Source organism: Marmota monax, unplaced genomic scaffold (genome assembly GCF_021218885.2).
Source record: "Marmota monax isolate L192 unplaced genomic scaffold, Marmota_monax_Labrador192_F-V1.1 WCK01_AAM20220418_F8-fsc00077, whole genome shotgun sequence".
NCBI classification, from domain to species: domain Eukaryota; kingdom Metazoa; phylum Chordata; class Mammalia; order Rodentia; family Sciuridae; genus Marmota; species Marmota monax.
Genome location: NW_026694610.1, coordinates 1,595,656 through 1,617,191, shown reverse-complemented (window position 1 = coordinate 1,617,191; position 21,536 = coordinate 1,595,656). Strand labels below are relative to the sequence as shown.

At 33.9% G+C, this 21,536-nt stretch overlaps 1 protein-coding gene across 2 annotated transcripts in view; it reads left to right on the top strand.

The window, feature by feature from the left end:
- The window catches only part of Wdr70 (WD repeat domain 70), a 307,105-nt gene that overhangs the window by 61,850 nt on the left and 223,719 nt on the right, over positions 1-21,536 (top strand). For both annotated transcript variants that reach the window (XM_046422290.2, XM_058572058.1), the window contains exon 7: positions 466-599. In XM_046422290.2, coding sequence (XP_046278246.1) covers positions 466-599 — 134 coding nt within the window. The remainder of the gene's footprint in view (positions 1-465; positions 600-21,536) is intronic.

Below are 21,536 nucleotides of genomic sequence, written 5' to 3'. Positions count from 1 at the left end.
CCTCATGAATGGTAGGCAAGTGCTGAACCACTGAACTATTTCCCTCAGCCCATTTTGGTGATTTTAGATTCATGTGGTATTCATTAAGTTGTATTTAAATTATCTTGAACCTCAGGATTGTTAAGAAAGCCGAATTATTTCTGAGAATTTTACTTACTAAAACAATTTAGTCTATCGTGCAATTGCAGTAGTAGCTATTCTGAGTACATTGTTAATAAGTGGGCACAAGACTGTCAATTAGATTAAATTAAAAACTTATTTTTTAATTTCAAAAGAAATAATACTTACAATAAAAAAGTTATAATATAGAAGGTGCTATCCATTTCCACTTTCCAGAAGTAACAGGAATTGATGGTCAGTTCTTCCTGTTCCTATAGGATAGGGGGTAAGGTGACGGAATGGTTGTAATTGACTGTAGGTTGTTTTGTTTAAATTAGTTTTTTTTGTTGTTGTTGTTCTTAACAGGTTTCTGCTTTGGGTCTGGATCCCTCAGGTGCCCGTTTGGTGACTGGAGGATATGACTACGATGTTAAATTTTGGGACTTTGCTGGAATGGATGCTTCTTTTAAGGCATTTCGATCCCTTCAGCCCTGTGAATGGTATGGATTTGCTTACTTAGTATCTTCACGTTTGACTTAATATTTGGAGATACTGCTGTTGTCATCTGAATTTCATTTTTAATGATTTGTACCAAAATATAACTGTGTACTGCTGTCATTTAGACTGCTATCATTATTCATATGCAAATAAAATGTACCTAAAATTTTCTTCCTTTAGTTTCATTAACCTATGTTTTAAAGGCATTTTCTGTCTTTTGTTGTTTTTTAAAAATTGTACCTTGTCTTGTTTATTTAAAAACTCTAGTAAATATTTTGCAATATGTTTTCAAAAATTTTTTTTAGTTTTTGATGGACCTTTATTTTTTATTTATTTATATGTGGTATTGAGAATTGAATCCAGTGCCTCACACATGCTAGGCAAGCACTCTACCACTGAGCCATGACTCCATCGCCAAGTAGTTCAATTATTAATGACAAGAAATTAAGATTGATTCCTAGATTAAGTTTATAACATTTGATTCCTTCATTGTAAAGTGAATTTTTTGTTCTTGAGTTAGGCAAGTACTTTGTGGAGTAATACTTGGTACCATGTAAATATCCAGATACTTGTCATCCTTTCACTTAAATTAGCTTATCATATTGATGATTCCTGAATCAGTTATTTCATGAAAGGTTACAAATTGGTGATGTTCAAATTGTAATTTCATGTACATTTATTTACTGATATTCTTCTAAAAGAAGAGCTTTTTTCATTGACTGATATTATTGGTCATCCGTTGATATCGAGTCACCCGGCACTGCCATCCAGTAGAACAAAGTACTTTATATCCTTACCATCCATTATGGTAGTCACTAATCACACATTGCTACTGAATACTTCAAGGAAATGATTTTTTAAAAAAATTTAATTTGGGGGGAGAGAAAGGGAGAGAGAAGGGAAAGCATATGGAAAGGGTAGGAGACCCTCAATGTTACACAAAATTACATAGAAGAGGATGTGAGGGGAAAGTGGGGGGAAACAAGGGAGAGAATTGAACAACAGCAGATGAGGTAGAGAGGGATGATGGGAGAGGAGGGGAGGGGGGATAGTAGGGGAAAGGAAAGGTAGCAGAATACAACAGTCACTAATATGCCATTATGTAAAAATGTGAGTGTGTAACCGATGTGATTCTGCAATTTGTATTTGGGGTAAAAATGGGAGTTCATAACCCAATTGAGTCAAATGTATGAAAGATGATATATCATGAGCTTTGTAATGTTTTGAACAACCAATTTAAAAAAAAAAGAAAAAAAAATTTAATTTTAAATAGTTAAAATTTAAATGCATTTGGTCAAGTAGCTGTGGTGTTCGATAGTGCTTTAAATGGCCAAATTCAGCACAAATTATCATGGGTAACATGTTGCCTCTAAACTTGAAAATATATCATTTAAAGTCAAAACCAGGAAAACTACCACTACAGAGCCACAAACTTGAATGCATTTTTTTAAATATTTATTTTTTAGTTTTAGGTGGACACGATGTCTTTATTTTACATTTATGTGGTGCTAATGATTGAACCCAGTGCCTCGTGCATTTTAGATGAGCATTCTACCACTGAGCCACAACCCCAGCCCTTGAATGCATATTTTTAAATAAAAAAGTAAAATGTTGTAGTGCATTGTATATATTTATATGTTTTTATTTGATTTCTTTGTCTTTTTTTTTGTTGGATCATTATTCCAGCTTCTGATTCTAGGACTCAACATATTAATGATCAATCCTTGATTTTTACCAATTGAAAATTTGATGAATGTAAAATAAATTCTCATTCAATTAATAACCTGTTGAATATGGCAATTAGACATTGATATGTATAGCTTGATTTTGATGTATTTTCATTTTTGGTATTTTTGAAATCTCTGGAATAATTTGTTTTAGACCATTGTCCAGCATTAGTACTAGATTTGTAGATTTCTAGTTTTTAGTTTTCTATTGTCCCATTTGGTGAGAATCAGTACTGTTTTCTGTAATCCAGTCTAGTCACTTACCTTTCAATTTCCTTGTTTCCTTTCAGCTTCTCAATAGTAGACCCATAATTAGATATATAGATTCAAGATTCATAATCCTAAGTTTACAGACCTTTTATAAATGGAATGCAATTTTCATATAATATTAATAATTTTTAATTACTTAAGGTAGTTCAAGTTATGAATTTCTTATCTCGGGCCAATTTAAAAAAATGTCTGTATACTCTATTTCCATCTTTAAAAACTGTTAACTAATCAAGCAATACTTAAATATGTTCTCATATAGAAATTAAAACTAGAACTTTCCCTTGACCATCTTCATTTTAATCTGCTTCTCAGTTTTCATCACTGTTTCATTATGTGTATTTGAAGTTTTTTTTTCATGCTGTCATCAAAAATGTCAAAAAAATGGTATATTCTGTATTTGTTTTAAAAAATGGTAACAGATGATTATTATTCCAAAATGTTTTCCCCACTTAATATTGCTTAGTGTTATTTAATATCAGTACATACATACTTTTTAAGTGCTGCACAGCATACTATATAAAACTTAGTTCAGTGATTTTTGAAATCAGAACCATCTGGAGAAGTTGTCAAAATATTATCTACAGGACCCCACCTTTAGAGTTTCTACGTCTTTAGATCTGAGTATTATCTGACAATTTGCAAGACTTCTCAAGTGCTGTTGATACACCTGGTCTGGGGGTCATACTTTGAGAACCTTTGCATTGTTTAGTTATTCTTTCATTGATGAGCTGTAGGAGTTATGGCTGCTTTTTTGTACTTCACTGGTCACATGTGTAAATTGAGTGTTTCTCAAAAGCAGATTGCAAGAAGTGAAATACCTATTGTGCACCGTTAAATTTTTTAATTGATCTTTATAATTATACATTTTTATCAATGCATTATAATTATACACAGTAGTTACACAGTTGTACATGTACATAACAATTTGGTTGATTTCATTCACCAAGACCTCCCTTTTTTTCACTTTCTCCCTCTACCTGGTACCCTTCCTCTCCTGGGCTCCCACATTTTCTTCCTTTCTGCTCTCTAACTTCCACCTATGAGAGAAAAACATATGACCCTTCACTCTTCAAGTCTGGCTTATTTCTCTTAATACAGTGCTCTCAAGTTCTATCCATTTTCCAGCAAATGACATAATTTCATTCTTTATGCTGAATAAAACTCCATTTGTATATATATTACATATTTTTTTAATCTATTTTAGGCTGGTTCCATAATTTGGCTGTTGTGAATTCTGTGCTATAAACATGGGTGTACATGTATTGCTATAGTATGCTGACTTTAGTTATTTTTCCTTTATATATTCTTTTATTGGTGCATTATAATTGTAAATAATACTGGGATTCATTGTTCCATATTGGTAAATGCACATAATATAATTAGTCCAATTTCATTTTCCATTACTTCAGCTCCTTCTACTCCCAGCCCCCTTCTTTTACTCTGTTGGTCTCCTGTCTATTTTCATGAGATTCCCTTCCCTTCTTTCCCCACTTTTTTATCTCTAGCTTCCACATATGAGAGAAAACATAGTACCTTTTACTTTCTGAGTCTGACTTATTTTGCTTAACATAATGCTCTCAAGTTCATCCATTTTCCAGCAATTGACAATTTTGTGCTTATTTGTGACTATAAGTCTCGATTGTGTATATAAACCATATTTTCGTTGTCCATTCATCTGTTGATAGACACCTGGATGTTTCATAATTTGCCTATTGTGAATTGTGCTACTATAGACATAGAAATGGATATACATATATTGCCATAGTATGCTGAATATGGATAAATACCAAGGAGTAGTGTTGCTGGGTCATATAGTGGTTCTATTTCTAGTTCTTTGAGGAACGTACATACTGATTTTCCATATTTTTTATACTAATTCACAATCCCACCAATACTATGTGTTTCCTTTTCCCTACATCCTTGCTAGCATTTGTTATTTTTTCTTGATGACCGACATTCTAACTGAAGTGAAAGGAAATCTTAGTATAGTTTTGATTTGCATTTCCCTGATGGCTGGGGATGTTGAAAATTTTTAATATATTTGTTGGCTATTTGTACTTCTACTTTTGAGAAGTGTATGTATAGTTTATTTGCACATGTATTATTGGTTTGTTTTTATCATAGTATTTCGAGTTATTTATATTTTCTGGATATTAATCCTTTTTCAAAAGAGTAACTGAAAATGATTTTCTCCCACTCTATAGACTCTTGTTCATACTTTTGTTTCCTTAGCTGTGGAAAATCTGTCCCATTTATTAATTCTTTGCGTTATTCCTGAGCTTTAGGAGTCCTATGGAGGAAGTTGGAATGTTGAATGATGACCCTGTTTTTTTTTCTTCTCCTAGCAGTTGCAGAGTTTTAGTTCTAATTCCCAGGTCTTTAATCAATTTTGAATTGATTTTTGTGCAGGGTGAGAGAAAGGGATTTATTTTCCATCTTCTACATATGGATATCAAGTTTTGTCAGCATCATTTGTTAAAAAGTCTGTTTTTTACTCCTGCATATATATTTTTTGCAATTTGTCAAGGATCAGATGATTCTCTTTGTCTGCTTTTATTTCATTGCTCTGTGTATCTGTTTTTATGCTAGTACCATGCTGGCATAAAATTAGTATTATGATGCCTCCAGCATTTTTTTTCCTTCTTAGAATTGCTTTGGCTGTTTTGGGTCTTTTATTCTTCCAAACAAATTTTAGGACTTCTTTTTTTTTTTTTTAGTTTTGCGAAGAATGTCATGTGATAGGGATTGCATTGAATCTGTGTATTGCTTTTGGTGATATGGCCATTTAAACAATATTAAATTTCCTTATCCATGAACATGGGGGTCTTTTCAATTTCTTTAATGTTGAATCATTTGCATTGTAAAGGGCTTTCACCTTTTTGGTTTGATTTATGCCTGGATATTTCAGTTTTTTTGAGGCTGTTGTGAATGGAATTTTTTTCCTGATTTCTTTTTTAGCCTATTCAGTATTGGTATGTAGGAAAGCAGTTAATTTTTGCATGTTGATTTTGTAACTTCCTACTTTGCTGAATGTATTTATTAGAAATTTTCAGGTGGTGATCTTTGGATTGTCTTAAGTATAGGAGAATATCATCTGTAAACAGTGCAAATTTGACTTCTTCCTTTTCTATTTAAAATTTTTGATATTGTCAGATTTGCCTTCCTTAGCCCTATGAGTCAGCCTCCTTATATCAGAAAACATTTGGCATTTGGTTTTTTGGGATTGGCTAACTTCACTTAGCATTATCTTCTCTAACTCCATCCATTTACCTGCAAATGCCATGCTTTTATCCTCTTTTATTGCTGAGTAAAATTCCATTTTGTATATATGCCACATTTTTTTTTTTTTTACCCATTCATCTATTGAGGGGCATCTAGGTTGGTTCCACAGTTTAGCTATGGTGAATTGTGTTGCTATAAAAACATTGATGTGGCTGTGTCCCTATAGTATGCTGTTTTTAGTCCTTTGGATATAGACCAAGAAGAGGGATAGCTGGGTCAAATGGTGGTTCCATTCCCATTTTTCCAATAAATCTCATACTGCTTTCTATATTGGCTGCACCAATTTGCAGTCCCACCAGCAGTGTATGAGTGTACCTTTTTCCCCACATCCTCACCAACACTTATTGTTGTTTGTCCTCATAATAGCTGCCATTCTGACTGGAGTAAGATGAGATCTTAGAGTAGTTTTGATTTGCGTTTCTCTAATTGCTAGCGATGATGAACATTTTTGCATGAATTTGTTGATTGATTGTATATCCTTTTCTGAGAAGTGTCTGTTCAGGTCCTTGGCCCATTTATTGATTGGGTTATTTTCTTTTTTAGTGCTTAGCTTTTTGAGTTCTTTATATACCTTAGATTAGTGCTGTATCAGATGTGTGAGGTGTAAAGATTTGCTCCCAGGATGTAGGCTCTCTGTTCACTCACAGATTGTTTCTTTTGCTGAGAAGAAACTTTTTAGTTTGAATCCATCCCATTTATTGATTCTTGGTTTTAATTCTTATACCAAAGGAGTCTTATTAAGGAAGTTGGGGCCTAATTCCACCTGATGGAGATTAGGGCCTACTTTTTCTTCTATTAGATGCAGGGTCTCTGGTCTAATTCCTAGGTCCTTGATCCACTTTGAGTTGAGTTTTGTGCATGGTGAGAGATAGGGGTTTAATTTCATTTTATTGCATATGGATCTTCAGTTTTCCCAGGACCATTTATTGAAGAGGCTATCTTTTCTCTAATGTATGTTTTTTGGCACCTTTGTCTAATAAAGATAATTACAATTTTATGGGTTAGTCTCTGTGTTCTCTATTCTTCCATTGGTCTACCAGTCTTTTTTGGTGCCAATACCATGTTGTTTTTGTTACAATTGCTCTGTAGTATAGTTTAGGGTCTGGTTTAGTGATGCCACCCGCTTCACTCTTCCTGCTAAGGATTATTTTGGCTATTCTGGGTCTCTTATTTTTCCAGATGAATTTCATGATGCTTTTTCTATTTCTATGAGGAATGTCATTGGGATTTTGATTGGAATTGCATTGAATCTGTATAGTGCTTTTGGTAGTATGGTCATTCTGATAGTATTAATTCTGCCTATCCAAGAGCAACTCCATCTTCTAAGGTCTTCTTTGATTTCTTTCTTTAAGGTTCTATAATTTTCATTTCATAGATCTTTTACCTCTTTCGTTGATTCCCAAGTATTTTTTTTTTTGAGGTTATTGTAAATGGGGGTAGTTTTTTTCATTTGCCTTTCAGAGGATTTGTCATTGATATACAGAAATACATTTGATTTATGGGTGTTGATTTTATATCCTGCTACTTTGCTGAATTCATTTACTAGTTCTAGAGGTTTTCTGGTGGAACTTTTAGGTCTTCTAGGTATAGAAGCATGTCATCAGCAAATAGTGCCAATTTGAGTTCTTCTTTTCCTATGTGTATCCCTTTAATTTCTTCTGTCTGTCTAATTGCTCTGGCCAGTGTTTCAAAAACTATCAAACTATCAAAGTTAAATCAAAGTGATGAAAGAGGGTATCCCTGTCTTGTTCCAGTTTTTAGAGGGAGTGCTTTCAATTTTTCTTCATTTAGAATGATGTTGGCCTGGGGCTTAGCATAGATAGCCTTTATGGTTTTGAGAAATGTTCCTATTATCCCTAATTTTTCTAGTATTTGAACATGAAGGGGTGCTGTATTTTCTCAAATGCTTTTTCTGCATCTATTGAGATGATCATATGATTCTTATCTTTACGTCTGTTGATGTGATGAATTAAATTTATTGATTTCCATATGTTGAACCAACCTTGCATCTCTGGGAAGAATCCCACTTGATCGTGGTGCACAATCTTTTTGATATGTTTTTGTATTCGATTTGCCAGAATTTTATTGAGAATTTTTGCATCTATGTTCATTAAAGATATTGGTCTAAAGTTTTCTTTCTTTGATGTGTCTTTGTCTGGTTTTGGAATTAGGGTGATATTGGCCTCATAGAATGAGTTTGGAAGTGCTGCCTCTTTTTCTATTTCCTGAAAGAAATTGGAGAGTATTGGTATTACTTCTTCTTTAAAGGCCTTGTAGAACTTGGCTATGTATCCATCCGGTCCTGGGCTTTTCTTGGTTGATAGACTTTTGATGGTGTCTTCAATTTTGTTGCTTGAAATTGAAATTTTGTTGCTTGAAATTGATAAATTGGGCATATTATATGACTCTAGAAATTTGCAAATGCCTTTGGTATTTTCTATTTTATTGGAGTAGAAGTTTTCAAAAATAATTTTTACTTCTGTATTTCTGTAGTGTCTGTTGTGATATTTACTTTTTCATCATGTATTTTAGTAATTTGAATTTTTTCTCTCCTTGTTAGCATGGCTAAGCGTTTGTCAATTTTATTTATGTTTTCAAAGAACTAACCTTTTGTTCTGTCAATTTTTTCAATTGTTTCTTTTATTTTAATTTCATTGATTTCAGCTCTGATTTTAATTATATATCCTGTCTTTTACAACAAAAGTTGTAGATTTGTTCCTGTTTTTCTAGGGATTTGAGATGTAATGTTAAGTCATTTATTTGTTGACGTTTTCTTCTTTTAAGGAATGAGCTCCAGGCAATGAACTTTCCTCTTAGAACTGCTTTCATAGTGTTCTAGCGATTTCAATATGTTGTATCTATGTTCTCATTCACCTCTCAAATTTTTAAAATCTTCTCCTTGATGTCTTCTGCAACCCATTGTTCATTCAGTGGCATTTTATTTAGTCTTCAGATGTTGGAGTAGCTTTTATTTCTTATTTTATCATTGATTTCTCATTTCATTCCATTATGATCTGATAGATGCAGGGTAGTATCTCTGTCTTTTTATATTTGTTAAGAGTTGCTTTGTGGAATAATATATGGTCTATTTTAGAGAAGGATCCATGTGCTGCTGAGAAGGAAATGTATTCTCTCATTGAAGAATGGAATATTCTATATATGTCAGTTAAGTCTAAGTTATTGATTATATTATTGAGTTGTATAGTTTATTTATTCAGCTTTTGTTTGGAAGATCTATCCAGTAATGAAAGAAGTGTGTTAAAGTCACCCACAATTATTGTGTTGTTGTCTATTTGACTGTTGAGCCTGAGAAGAGTTTGTTTGAATGTAGGCGCTCCATTGTTTGGGGCATATATATTTATAATTATTAAGTCTTGTTTGTATATGGTTCCCTTGAGGCGTAGTAGTGTCCTTCTTTATCCTTTTTGATTGACTTTAGCTTAAAGTCTACTTTATTTGATATGAGGATGGAAACCCCTGCTTGCTTTCACAGTTCATATGAGTGGTATGATTTTTCCCAACCCTTTACCTTCATTCTGTGGATGTCTTTTCCTATGAGATGAAGTCTTTTGGAGGCAGCATATTGTTGGGTCTTTTTTTTGTTGTTTTTCCAATCTGCTAGTCTATGTGTTTTGATTGATGAATTTAGGCCATTAACATTCAGGGTTATTATTGAGACATGATTGTATTTGCAGCCATTTTTGTTTATTTTTGGTATTTAAGGTGACTTGGTTTCTCCTCTGATTAGATTTTCCTTTAGTGTAATCCCTTCCTTCTGCTGATTTTCATTATTATTTTTAATTTCCTTTTCTTGGAATATTTTGCTGAGGATGTTCTGTAGTACAGGCTTTCTAGCTGTAAATTCTTTTAACTTTTGTTTATCATGGAAGGTTTTCATTTCTTCATCAAATCTAAAGCTTAATTTTGCTAGATGTAAGATTCTTGTTTGACATCCATTTTCTTTCAGAGCTTGGTGTATGTTGTTTCGTGATCTCCTGGCTTTGAGGGTCTGGGTTGAAAAATCTGCTGAGATTCGAATTGGTTTCCCACTGCATGTGATCTGATTTTTCTCTCTTGTCGCATTTAAGATTCTATCCTTATTCTGTATGCTAGGCATTTTTATTATAATGTGCTTTCTCTAAAATGGATCATATATTATACCACAAAGCAACTCTTAGCTAATATAAAAAGGTAAAGATACTACCCTGCATTCTGTCACATCATAATTGTAATTTTGTACATTTGGTGTCCTGATGTATTTTGGATAATAATGTCTGTCACATTCCACTATCCTTGCTAATCCCTTGCCCCCCTCCTTTTCCCTCCCACCCCTCTGCCCTATCTAGAATTCATCTATTATTCCCAGGCTCCCCCTCCCTACCCCACTTTGAATCAGCTTCCTTATATCAGAGAAAACATTTGGCATTTGGTTTTTTTTTGGATTGGCTAACTTCACTTAGCATTATCTTCTCCAACACCATCTATTTACCTGCAAATGCCATGATTTTATTCTCTTTTATTGCTGAGTAAAATTCCATTGTGTATATATGCCACATTTTTTTTTATCCATTCATCCACTGAGGGGCATCTAGGTTGGCTCCACAGTTTAGCTATTGTGAATTGTGCTGCTATAAACATTGATGTGGCTGTGTCCCTGTAGTATGCTGTTTTTAAGTCTTTTGGGTATAGACCGAGGAGATGGATAGCTGGGTCCTGTAGTGCAAGAATTAAAACTAAGAATCAATAAATGGGATGCAATGAAACTAAAGTTTCTTCTCAGCAAAAACAGAGAGCCTACATCCTGGGAGCCAATTTTTACCCCTCACACATTAGAGTACTAATCTTTAGGGTATATAAAGAACTCAAAAAGCTCAGCACCAAACAAACAAACAAACAAACCAAATAGCCCTATCAACAAATGGGCCAAGGACCTGAACAGACACTTCTCAGAAGAGGATATACAATCAATCAACAAATATATGAAAAAATGTTCATCATCCCTAGCAATTAGAGAAATGCAAATCAAAACTACTCTATCATCTCACTCCATAGTGGCATTATGAAGAAAAATAACAATAAGTGTTGGCGAGGATGTGAGGAAAAAGGTACACTCATACACTGCTGGTGGGACTGCAAATTGGTGCAACCAATATGGAAAGCAGTATAGAGATTCCTTGGAAATCTGGGAATGGAACCACCATTTGAGCCAGCTGTCTCTCTCCTCAGTCTATACTCAAAGGACTTAAAAACAGCATACTATAGGGACACAGCCACATTAATGTTTATAGCAGCACAATTCATAAGAGCTAAACTGTAGAGCCAACATAGATCCTCAGATGCCTGCCTTTCATGGAAGCTGTTCTGTTAGGTTCCTGACTAGTTGGTACATTTTTGTTTTATTGACCCACATATCCTCTGTTAACATCCTTCTCAGCTGCCATCTGTCTAAAGTTTGTTGGAATAACTGTTTTTATAAGGGCAGTCTTGCTGCTTTGAGAATGTGCTTCCCTAAGAATTCATGGTTTCTGGGATGTTTTTACAGGAGGTTGTTGAACCCCTTTCTGGGAAGTGTTGAGGTGTTTTTCTAATCAGTCTGGTCTTTTCTAATGGAAGTTTCAGGACAGTTTCTACTTTCAGTGGTTCTTTTATTTTACCCACTTAAAAAATCATTTTCTAGGTTTTTTTTTTTAACATTTGGAACAGGGAAGTCTGATACTTTTTTGTACACAGCTATTTTTCCATAGAAATCTATTATATTTCCTCTCTTTAAGTTCTCAAGGTCCTCTTACTCATATTCTTTTTGCACCCTCTGCAGAATCAACCTTATATTGACAAAACATTTTGGTTGACATTTTATATGTTTTTAATTTCTGAAGTATTAGGTTTAAATTATTTTTTTAGGGTTATATTATTCTCTTGATCTTTGAGGGGCCTTTATGAACATTTTCATCTTTCTGTCTGACTCTGTTCCTTGTTACTTCATGATATGAGGGCTTCATTACAGTCAGTCCAGTGTTCCCCACTCTCCTTCTCCTCTGGTACTTAGCCAGACTCTCTATCCAGACCTGTACTCCATGCAAGTACATTTCTTCCTGCCTCTCTAGTCTCTTCAAAACCTGTCCTTCAGGTTGCTCCTCAAGTCTTCCTTGTTTAAATCTGACCTAGAATACTGCAGCAGTCTCGTTGTGGGTTTTCCCTACTGTTTGTGCCTAATTCATTTAATGTCTTCTTGATGCATTTTGAGTAAAATCCAAATGCCTTATCATGTTTTATAAAATCTTTTCTGATCTCTCTGTTTCTTCTCCCTTATTTCTGTAGCTCTAGAAAAATGACTGTAGCATTTTTACAGAATATATATATATATATATATATATATATATATATATATGTATATATTTTTTTTTTGCTTACAGTGCTATTCCCTTCTACCTTCTACATGTTCCTCCTGTCACAAACATGGTTAGCTCTTTCTCATGATTAGGAGTTCACCTAAATGGCTCTTTTTAGAGAGACTCTCTGAAGTAGAGTCCTCCTTCTGTTTGCTGCATTGGCACTTACTATTCACTGTTAAAGGCTGAGGCTCCTATTGCTCTGCTGTTAGAATTAAGACTTAGTGGTTATTCCAGGTATCAATATTGTCATAAAGGAAACTATTGAAATGATAAGGAAAAAGACTTAGTTGTTACTAGCCATCTCATGAGTTGACTTTTTAAAAAAATATTTTTAGTTGTTGAAGGATGTGATACCTTTATTAATTTTTTTATATGGTGCTGAGAGTTGAACCCAGTGCCTCATACATGTTAGGCAAGCATTCTACCACTGATCTCCAGCCCCAGCCCAGTTGACTGTTTTTGATAATATTTCTCTAATCCTCGGGAGACTTGAAACCTATTATTTAATTATTGAGACTTAGCTTATTTTTACTATGAAACTTGACTGTGAAATCATGTGAAGTGAGATCATATAAAGTGCTATTGAGAAATGTTAACTACCTTTATAAACAAGGATATGGATTTTAATGGAAATGAAATACTGTGGACTTTTAGGAAAATTGCATATAATCCTGGATAGAATTTTTTTTGTGGCATTATTTTGTTTGACATGTTTTATTTAAGGTTGCTCTTAGCATATTAATTTTTAGTCCATTAAGCCAATAGGTGATAAATTTTTAATTAATTTTGCAATGGAAATCTATTTTGAAGTTTAAAATCTAAAATATTGTAGATTTATTTCAGACTAGAATAAATTAATATTTTCTGATATTCTTATATAAGAACCTGATGCTTCTACCTCATGCCTTTTGCTTTCTTGGCTTGTTCTTAGTACTGGGTTATCTTTCTCTCCCTCCCTCTTTCTCTCTTTCTCTCATAGTACTGATTACTGAGTGCTAAGAGATTGTGTGTGTATGTGTGTGCGTGTGTGTGTATGTGTTTGTATACATGTATTATGTACACACTCACCCACCCACACCCACACACACTCTCCTTGAAAGGAACAGACTGTTTGACCAAATACTGTTAACTCTCCATTTTCTGCAGGTTCTTTATCCATGAATTCAGTTAATTACAGGTCCAAAATATTTGGAAAAAATGATGTCTATACTGAATAATTTAGGCTTCCCGCCCTTATTGGAGGTAACAATAGTGACTACTTGTTTTAAGGGACGTGTTATGTGCCTTTTAAAATATATATTTTAATCCTTATTCCCATTCTATAAATTAAGAATTATTCTGTTTTTTTCAGTGGAGGAAACCAGCAAAATTATACAACCAAGCATGAACTCTGTGACTCAGGAACAACTTGTGTAGTGCTGCCATTTAGTCTCATTTACTGATTTTCCATAAAAAAGGAGACCAAGTCTAGTAAAGTTGAAGGACTTGCTCATCATCAAACAGTTAGCTGAGGAAGGATTTGGATCCCTGGACTTCTGACTCACATTCCGGTGCACTTTTCACTACAGCAGGACACCTTGGCTCCTGAGCCCCAAGTGACATCCCCAGACAGCTGTGTTTATCTGTCTTGCATGTCCCAGCTTGTTTTGCTAGCCAAGCAAAAACTACTTAAAAGGATCCTCAATCTTCACCTTCCCACTCCCCTCCACTTACACTCAAATACTCCCCCTTTCCCCATGAATAACTTCACAGAAAAGAATTGTGCAATGTCACTAAGCCTTCCTCTGGTGTCAGAGTTATTCTCTGAGAGAACATTCACTTCCTCATGACTCCAGTTTACTGTCAGATTGGCTTTCCCTCTCTTCTCTTTGATCCGAATCTTAGTTGTTTAGGCAGGAATTTGAGGAGCAGATGTTATACCACTTGAACAAGCCCTTTAATTCTCCTAGTACTGTGTCTAATGACTCTTAATCCTGTCCTTTTAACTCTGTGGCTAGCAGAGTTGAGAGTGAAGTGGGACAGGAATAGTGAGCTTGATGCTGAACATTTCCATTTCATTTTAATGTTGGCAAAGTAGAGTAGAGAGCATACGAAGGGCTCTGAGAGAAAGGGAAACCATTAGAAGTTTTCCTAAATAGTTAAGAAACAAAGTGATTATTAGTGTGGGATTGCTGAGATTTTAGGTTTCCCTTCAAGTGTGAATAGAACAATTTGGTAGAGCAATTTGAAATTAGAAATGGAACCACTGATTGTTTCTGTTCCCTTTTTTAAATTTTCCTGTTTTTTAGGTTTTCATTTGCCTTTAAAAATAAAAATAACCACCAGAAAAAAAAAAAACAGTGATCACTTATAGCACTCAATCTCTTATTGGTGAAGAAATGAATACTTTCTCAAATAGGAGTACCATTCACAATGATATGCCCTGTGAACTAAGCAATTTGTTCCGTTCTTACTTTAAAGACCTATTTGACTAGTTTGAGCTTTCTAATGATCAAAGATCTGCTGTGTTTGTTTATATGTAAGTAACTAAATCAGACTCAAAAAGGTTCTCCTTTTCTCAGTTCCCTGATTCATTAACTGATGTTTGATATGTCAGTCAGGGTCTGATTAGGATAAAAGAATAGGATAAATCACATGTAATTTGAATAGGAAGTTTAATATAATTATTCACTGTATCAGAGGTTTAGAGTAATGAGGGATTAGTTGGTAAAAATTAAAGAGAACTCTGTATAATATGGGTATACCAGATAAGAGAAGCATCCCCTGCCTCTGGGGTAGAGATGGGGCATTTAAGAGCCTCTGGGATTGAAATCAGATCTTTTATGAGAAGACATGACAGTGGCTCACAGAACGAAGGGAAATGGCTGTGGTGCGGTGATGGCAGAATTTGCCAACAATCACCAGAGTCTGCTAGAGCACTGCCTGAGTGAAGTCTGGGGAAGCTATTAGGTCCTGCTGAATACTGTGCACATCAGAAGCCTGATGGTGCTGCAGCTGAATACTAGAAAAGCCATGTGCAATACAGAAGCTTGCCAAGAGAAGCACACTGGACTCTGGAAGGAAACCTCCTTCCTCCTACAGCATCTTTGCAGCTCCTTCTACTGATAAAATTAGCATCATGCCAACTGGCAAAGTAAAAAGATTTAAAGGGCCAAAAAATCCATGTTTGTAGAGCAGGTAGTGATGAGTGAATTGGGAGCTGAGACACAATAGATGGACAATTGGAAAATTGGTCAAACATATAATTTTATATCTTTGGACAAATTTAAATGTAATGCCAATAAGTTACCTCCTAAGATGGTACATTTAAATTTGTAATCCTGGTTAGAATTTTGCTAAGGACCTTATTCTTTCCCAGTATTTTAGAAAGGATGCCATGAAGCCACAGGAGCTTTTCTTTTTTGGAAATCCTGGGCAGTAGCTCCAACCTTTGCTTTTCTAGGTTCCTTTCTCCTGGGCATCTGGTTTGAAACTTCAGATCCTTGTGTGCCTTGACATGCTGATCTTAGTCCTTATAGTGAAGTGCCTTGTACAAACATTCTAATCTTGGAGCCCACTCTAATCTTTCTTTGAATTGTCTTTGCTGTTGAAACCAGTACTTTGAATCATTACCTTAAGAATTGCTTTTTGTTTTTTAGTTGTCAGTGGACTTTATTTATTTTTATGCAATGCTGAGAACTGAACCCAGTGCCTCACATGCTAGGCAAGTATTCTAGTAGAGCCACAACCCCATCCCTTAAGAATGACTTTAAATTTTTTTTTTTTAAGTTATAGATGGACACATAGCTTTATTTAATTTATTTATTTGTATGTGGTGCTGAGGATTAAAACCAGTGCCTTACAATGCTAGGCAAGCACTCTACCACTGAGCCACAATCCCAACCCCAAGAATGGCTTTTTTGAAGAATAAATATTTCAAAATCTACTAACTATGTTTTCAGTGGTCAGTATAAATTTGGGGTAGCTGTTTATAGCTAGTGGTGGCTGTGCAGAAAAACGGTTTCATTGATTAGTATCTGATTTGAATTTTGGAACCAGCCAGGAAGAATAATTTTATTGAGGTCTGATCAGATAAACATGAATTTTAGTTTTCTCTATATGTTCTGTTTCTAACAGAAAAAATTGTCACCAGTTAATAATCAAAAAAAAAAAATCCATTGATTCCTCAGCTTAGGAATTAAGAATTTAGAAAGCAAATGCAACTAAATTCACCTAAAATTTTGTTAAAATTATTCTTACTTTGAGATTGGTTTATTATTAGTATAAACAAACTTAACTAATTTTTAATTTTTTTTTGCAGTGGGTGGGGCATTGAACCCAGTAGTGCTTAATCACTGAGCCACATCTCCAACCCTTTCTTTTTTTAAAATTTTTTTAATATTTATTTTTTAGGTGTAGTTGGACACAAGTACCTTTATTTAATTTACGTATATGTGGTGCTGAGGATCGAACCCAAGGCCTTGCACATGCTAGGCGAGTGCTGTACCACTGAGCTACACCCCAACCCTTCTCCAACCTTTTTTTATATTTTATTTAGAGACAGGGTCTCCTTGAATTGCTTAGGGACTCCATAAGTTGCTCAGGCTGGCTTTGAATTTGCAATTCTCTTGCCTCAGCTTCTTAAACTGCTGGGATTACAGGCATGTGCCACTGTACCTGGCCCTTAATTTTTAATTTTTGCTAAGACCAACATTTACAAAGAAAGTTATGATGACAGCTTTAAAAAATGTCTTTTTTATTTTTGGGGGGAGAATTTTATATTTGGGGCTTGATTATTCTGTTGATTCTCCACCAGAATTCTTTGGCTTTTTGTGTTAAATATGTTAGCATTTTATTGCTGTGATAGGAAAGTCAACTTAAAATGAAGAAAGGTTTATATTGGCTCAGGGTATCAGAGTTTTCAATCCATGGTCACATGGCCCTATCACTATGGTGGGGAGGGAGAGGGATATGAGAGAGAGAGAGAAAGAGAGAGAAAGAAAAGAAAGAATAAGAACACTGGCAGGTAGCATCATATCCCAAATGAATTTTTTATGGATTTCATTATACTTTCTTTTGTTTTTGAGAACATTTTGCTTTACTTAATATTTCACTTTTCATCTACATTGTGAGGTAATAAGGATTTAAAAATTTTTTTTTTTTTTTTTAGACAGTAGAGTTTTTTTGTTTTTTTGGGGGGCGGGGTATTGGGGATTGAACTCAGGGCACTCAACCACTGAGCCACATCCCCAGCCCCGTTTTGTATATTATGTAAGACAGGGTCTCACTGAGTTGCTGAGGACCTCACTGTTGCTGAAAGCTGGCTTTGAATTCAGTGATCTTTCTGCCTCAGCCTCCCTAGCTGCTCAGATTACATGCGTGCACCGCTGCACCCAACCAGTAGAGTGTATTTTGATATATTATACATACACAGAGTATAATTTATTGTAATTAGGATTTAATTCTTGTGATTGTACATGATGTGGAGTTATGCCTCATGTATTCATACATAAACATAGGAAAGTTAGGGGGGATGGAAGTAGGAAAGATAGTGGAATTAATCTGATATAACTTTCCTATGTTTCATATATGAATACACAACCTGTAAGTATCTTCTGTTGATGAAACTACTTTATATTTATTTTACATTGTCTAAAGATGCACTCTACTGTTCAGTGTATCAGGCATTGGCCACGTGTGGCTATGTAAATTTAAATAAACTTAAATAGTTGTTACATTCGTCTATTCTCTATTGCCATAAAAAAATGCCTGAAGGCTGTGTACTTTATGGTTGTAGTTTATTGTGCTTTGCTTACTACACTGCACAGATACTGTGTTTTTTTTACATATTGAAGGTTTGAGGTCACCCTATGTTGAGGAAGTCTGTTGGCACCTTTTTTCAGCAGCCTGTGCTCACTTCATGTATGTCACATTTTAGTAATTCTTGAAATGCTTCAAACATTTCCATTTTTATTCTTATCTATTGTAGTGATCTGTGATCAATGGCCTTTGATATTACAATTATATTTGTTTGAGTGCTCTAAGAAATATGACTGTATAAGACAATAAACCTGGTGGATAAAAGTGTTCTTATTGCTCTACCAACTGGCTCTTCTACTGAGGCTTCCCTGTTCTCTGAGGCATTGCAATATTGAAATTAGGCCAATTAATAAATGTTCAAGTAAAAGGAAAAGTTGTAAGTATCTTACTTTAAATCAAAAGCTAGAAATTATTAAGGCAAATTAAAAACTGAGATAGGCTGAAAGCTAGGCCTCTTGCCCCAAGTAGCCAATTATGAATACAAAGGAACAGTTCTTGCAAGAAATTAAATGTGCTACTTTCGTGAACATACAATGCAATAACTTTTTTTTTTTTTTTTGGCCTCTGAGGGTGGATTTTGCCTTAACCCTTATCCCCCACCCAATATATTTTACTTCAAACTATACATACTCCTACTTCATTGAGTAGGACTAACTACAGGTTGAATATTCCTTATCTGAAATTCCTGGGACACAGTGTTTTAGATTTCTGATTTTTTACACTTTTGAATATTTTCATATGCTTATTGAAATATCTTGGCTCTGAGACCCAGGACTGAACATAAAGTTAATTTATATTATGATCATGGCTGGCAGAGTAATAAGTTAATATGTCTCTAAAGGGTCCTACTGATAGGCTGGCCTTGGGCTTTTGAAAAAGCGTAATAGTTGTGACTCTATACAGTCTAATGATTCACTGTGTCTTCTGTATTCTCTTTCTTTGTGACTTTGAATGTGTAATAATTGGTAAGGAAGCAGACAGCAGTCTAAGCAAAGCAAATATGTATAAAGAGGAAAAACAGAAAAAGTATGAGTAACTCTGGAATTAAAACTATGAGGCAGCAGAAAAATTAAATAAACAGAGTGGGAGGAACAGAGGGAATTAACTGGAAGTAACAGAAGCAGTGGAAGCAGAGGCAGAATATTTGAGATATATAATGGTAAAGTGGAGTTGGGAGCAGTAGCTACTAAAGGGTAATTGCTGGAGTTACTCTTTGGGCCATCAGAGCAGTTGTTATATTACTAAAATTGCTGAATGAAGAAGAGTTCTTTGTGAGGCTAGGTTGAGCAGCTCTTTTGATTATTCCTTATTCCTGTGATGTTATTTGATCTTCAACCCCTGAGTAAATAAGTGATCTCTAAGGTAAATTAACTTTTTCTCTGTGGTTTGTTCCCTGACAGAGCCATAATCCCAATACTAATAGACTTTTATTTCTGGTCTTTTTGGTGCTTATGAATATTTGGCCATGTTTATGTTTCCTGTTTGATAATATACATTGTTCTGCTTGCATGTTTCTGGTTAAATTATTCTTCAATGAATAAAATTTTACCTTGTATAGTATAAAATCTCAGATTAATTTAGTAATGGGTAGAATTTTTCACATATTTCTTAAAAATAATTATTCATATTTGAGCATCAAAAAATTTTAAGCCATAAAACGTATTACATGTACTTTACTTTCTTAGTTTACCTTGAAAACTTTCTAGTCTTGAGGATTAAATTGTACTGAAAAATATGAAAGTTTCCTCATTGGATGTCCTTTCTGTTGGATTGAGGGCCTTAAGGTAAAATTGCCTCAGATGTCTCTCCTTTTCATATTTTTAAAGTTAAAACATGACATTTAGAAAATATATTGATCTAATGTCATAGCTTAATGACTAATCATAAAATGAACACATCCCTATAATTGCTACTCAGTTCAAACACATGGTTTATATCAGCAGCAGACACTTATTTCCCAGATAATACTTCTGCCCTGTTTATCCTGACTCCTTAACAAAGCTATAGATTACTTTAGTTTGCGTTTGAATGTTACTTAAAATGGAGAAATGCAGCCCATTCTTGTCTGACTTCTTTAACTTGATTATATTTATAATATTTATCCATATTGTATATGGCAGAAATTTGTTTTTATTTTAATTGCTACACTGTGTTCCACTCTATAAAATATACATCTACTTACTATTTTCTGCTGACTTTTGAATTGTTTCCAGTTTAGTGCTACTATGACTAGTTTTGTTGTGAATACTCTCCTGTATATCTTTTGGAACACATATTTGCATTTCTGCTAGTATATATTTATAGGGAAGTGCTAGGTCATAGGTTGTGCATGTATTCTACTTTAGTAGGTGCTTTCTAACAGATTTTGAAAGTGATTATAGTAGTTTACTCTCCTGCCCATAATCAACAAAAGTTAACCTATATTCTTGCTAACACTTTGTATTGTTAAAACTTTCTAAATTTTAGTCCTTTTGGTAGGTACATAGTGGTATCTCATTCTATTCTTATTTTGAGTTTTCCTGATGAAAAATTGGATTAGGCAAGTTTTTAGAGTATGACAAGTTATTTGGATAGTCTTTGTCCAATATTTAAATATTTTGACCATTGTTTCTATATTTTTTTACCATTTTATGAGTCTTTTTATGAGTTTTTAATTTTTTTTTACTTATTTAGAGGTTTTTTATTAGTTATTTTATGATTTTTTTCTATTTTTTGTGATTTTATGAGTTTTTTGTTTTAATTTTCATTGTGAATCTGAGGACTTTTATCATTTGACTAATAGGCACATCTTCACTCTCAACCAGTAACTTGTTATTTCAATATCTTTTCAGAAATGTAAGTTCCTACTTTTGATGAAGTTAAAATTTGTAATCCTTTCTAATTAGAGTTTTTTTGTGTGTGTGCCGTGTTTAAGAAAATATTTTCTTAATCCAATGCTATTGATCTTATCTTCTAGAAGTTTAATTATATTACCTTTAAAAATAATAATGAAGGCATACATTGTATTTGAAATCGATTTTTATGTTTGGTATAAAATAGGGACTAATATTTGTTTATTTTAGTTATCTAGTTATTCAATTATTCTAACATCATTTAGCTGAAAAGAGTTTTTCTCATCACCTTTGTCATAAATCAAGTGGTATTTTTCTTATATTGCACTAGCAAGGACCCCTTTGATATGTTGAATAGAAGTAGTGAAAATAAATCCTTTTCTTTTGTTTCTGATGTTATTGGAAGGCAAGCTTTTGACCTGTCAACATTAAGGGAGATTTTTGTTATAGTTTTTTTAATGATAATCTATCAGATTAATAATATTCCCTTTTCTTCCCAATTTGTCAGGATATTTTAAAACTTTGCAAATGGACATTCAAACTTTTAAATAAAAATGTTTTCCATGCAATATTTTATCATTCTTGAGGGCTTGGCTTGATAAGTTTTGATATTTGCACCACTCAAAATAAGAGAAAGA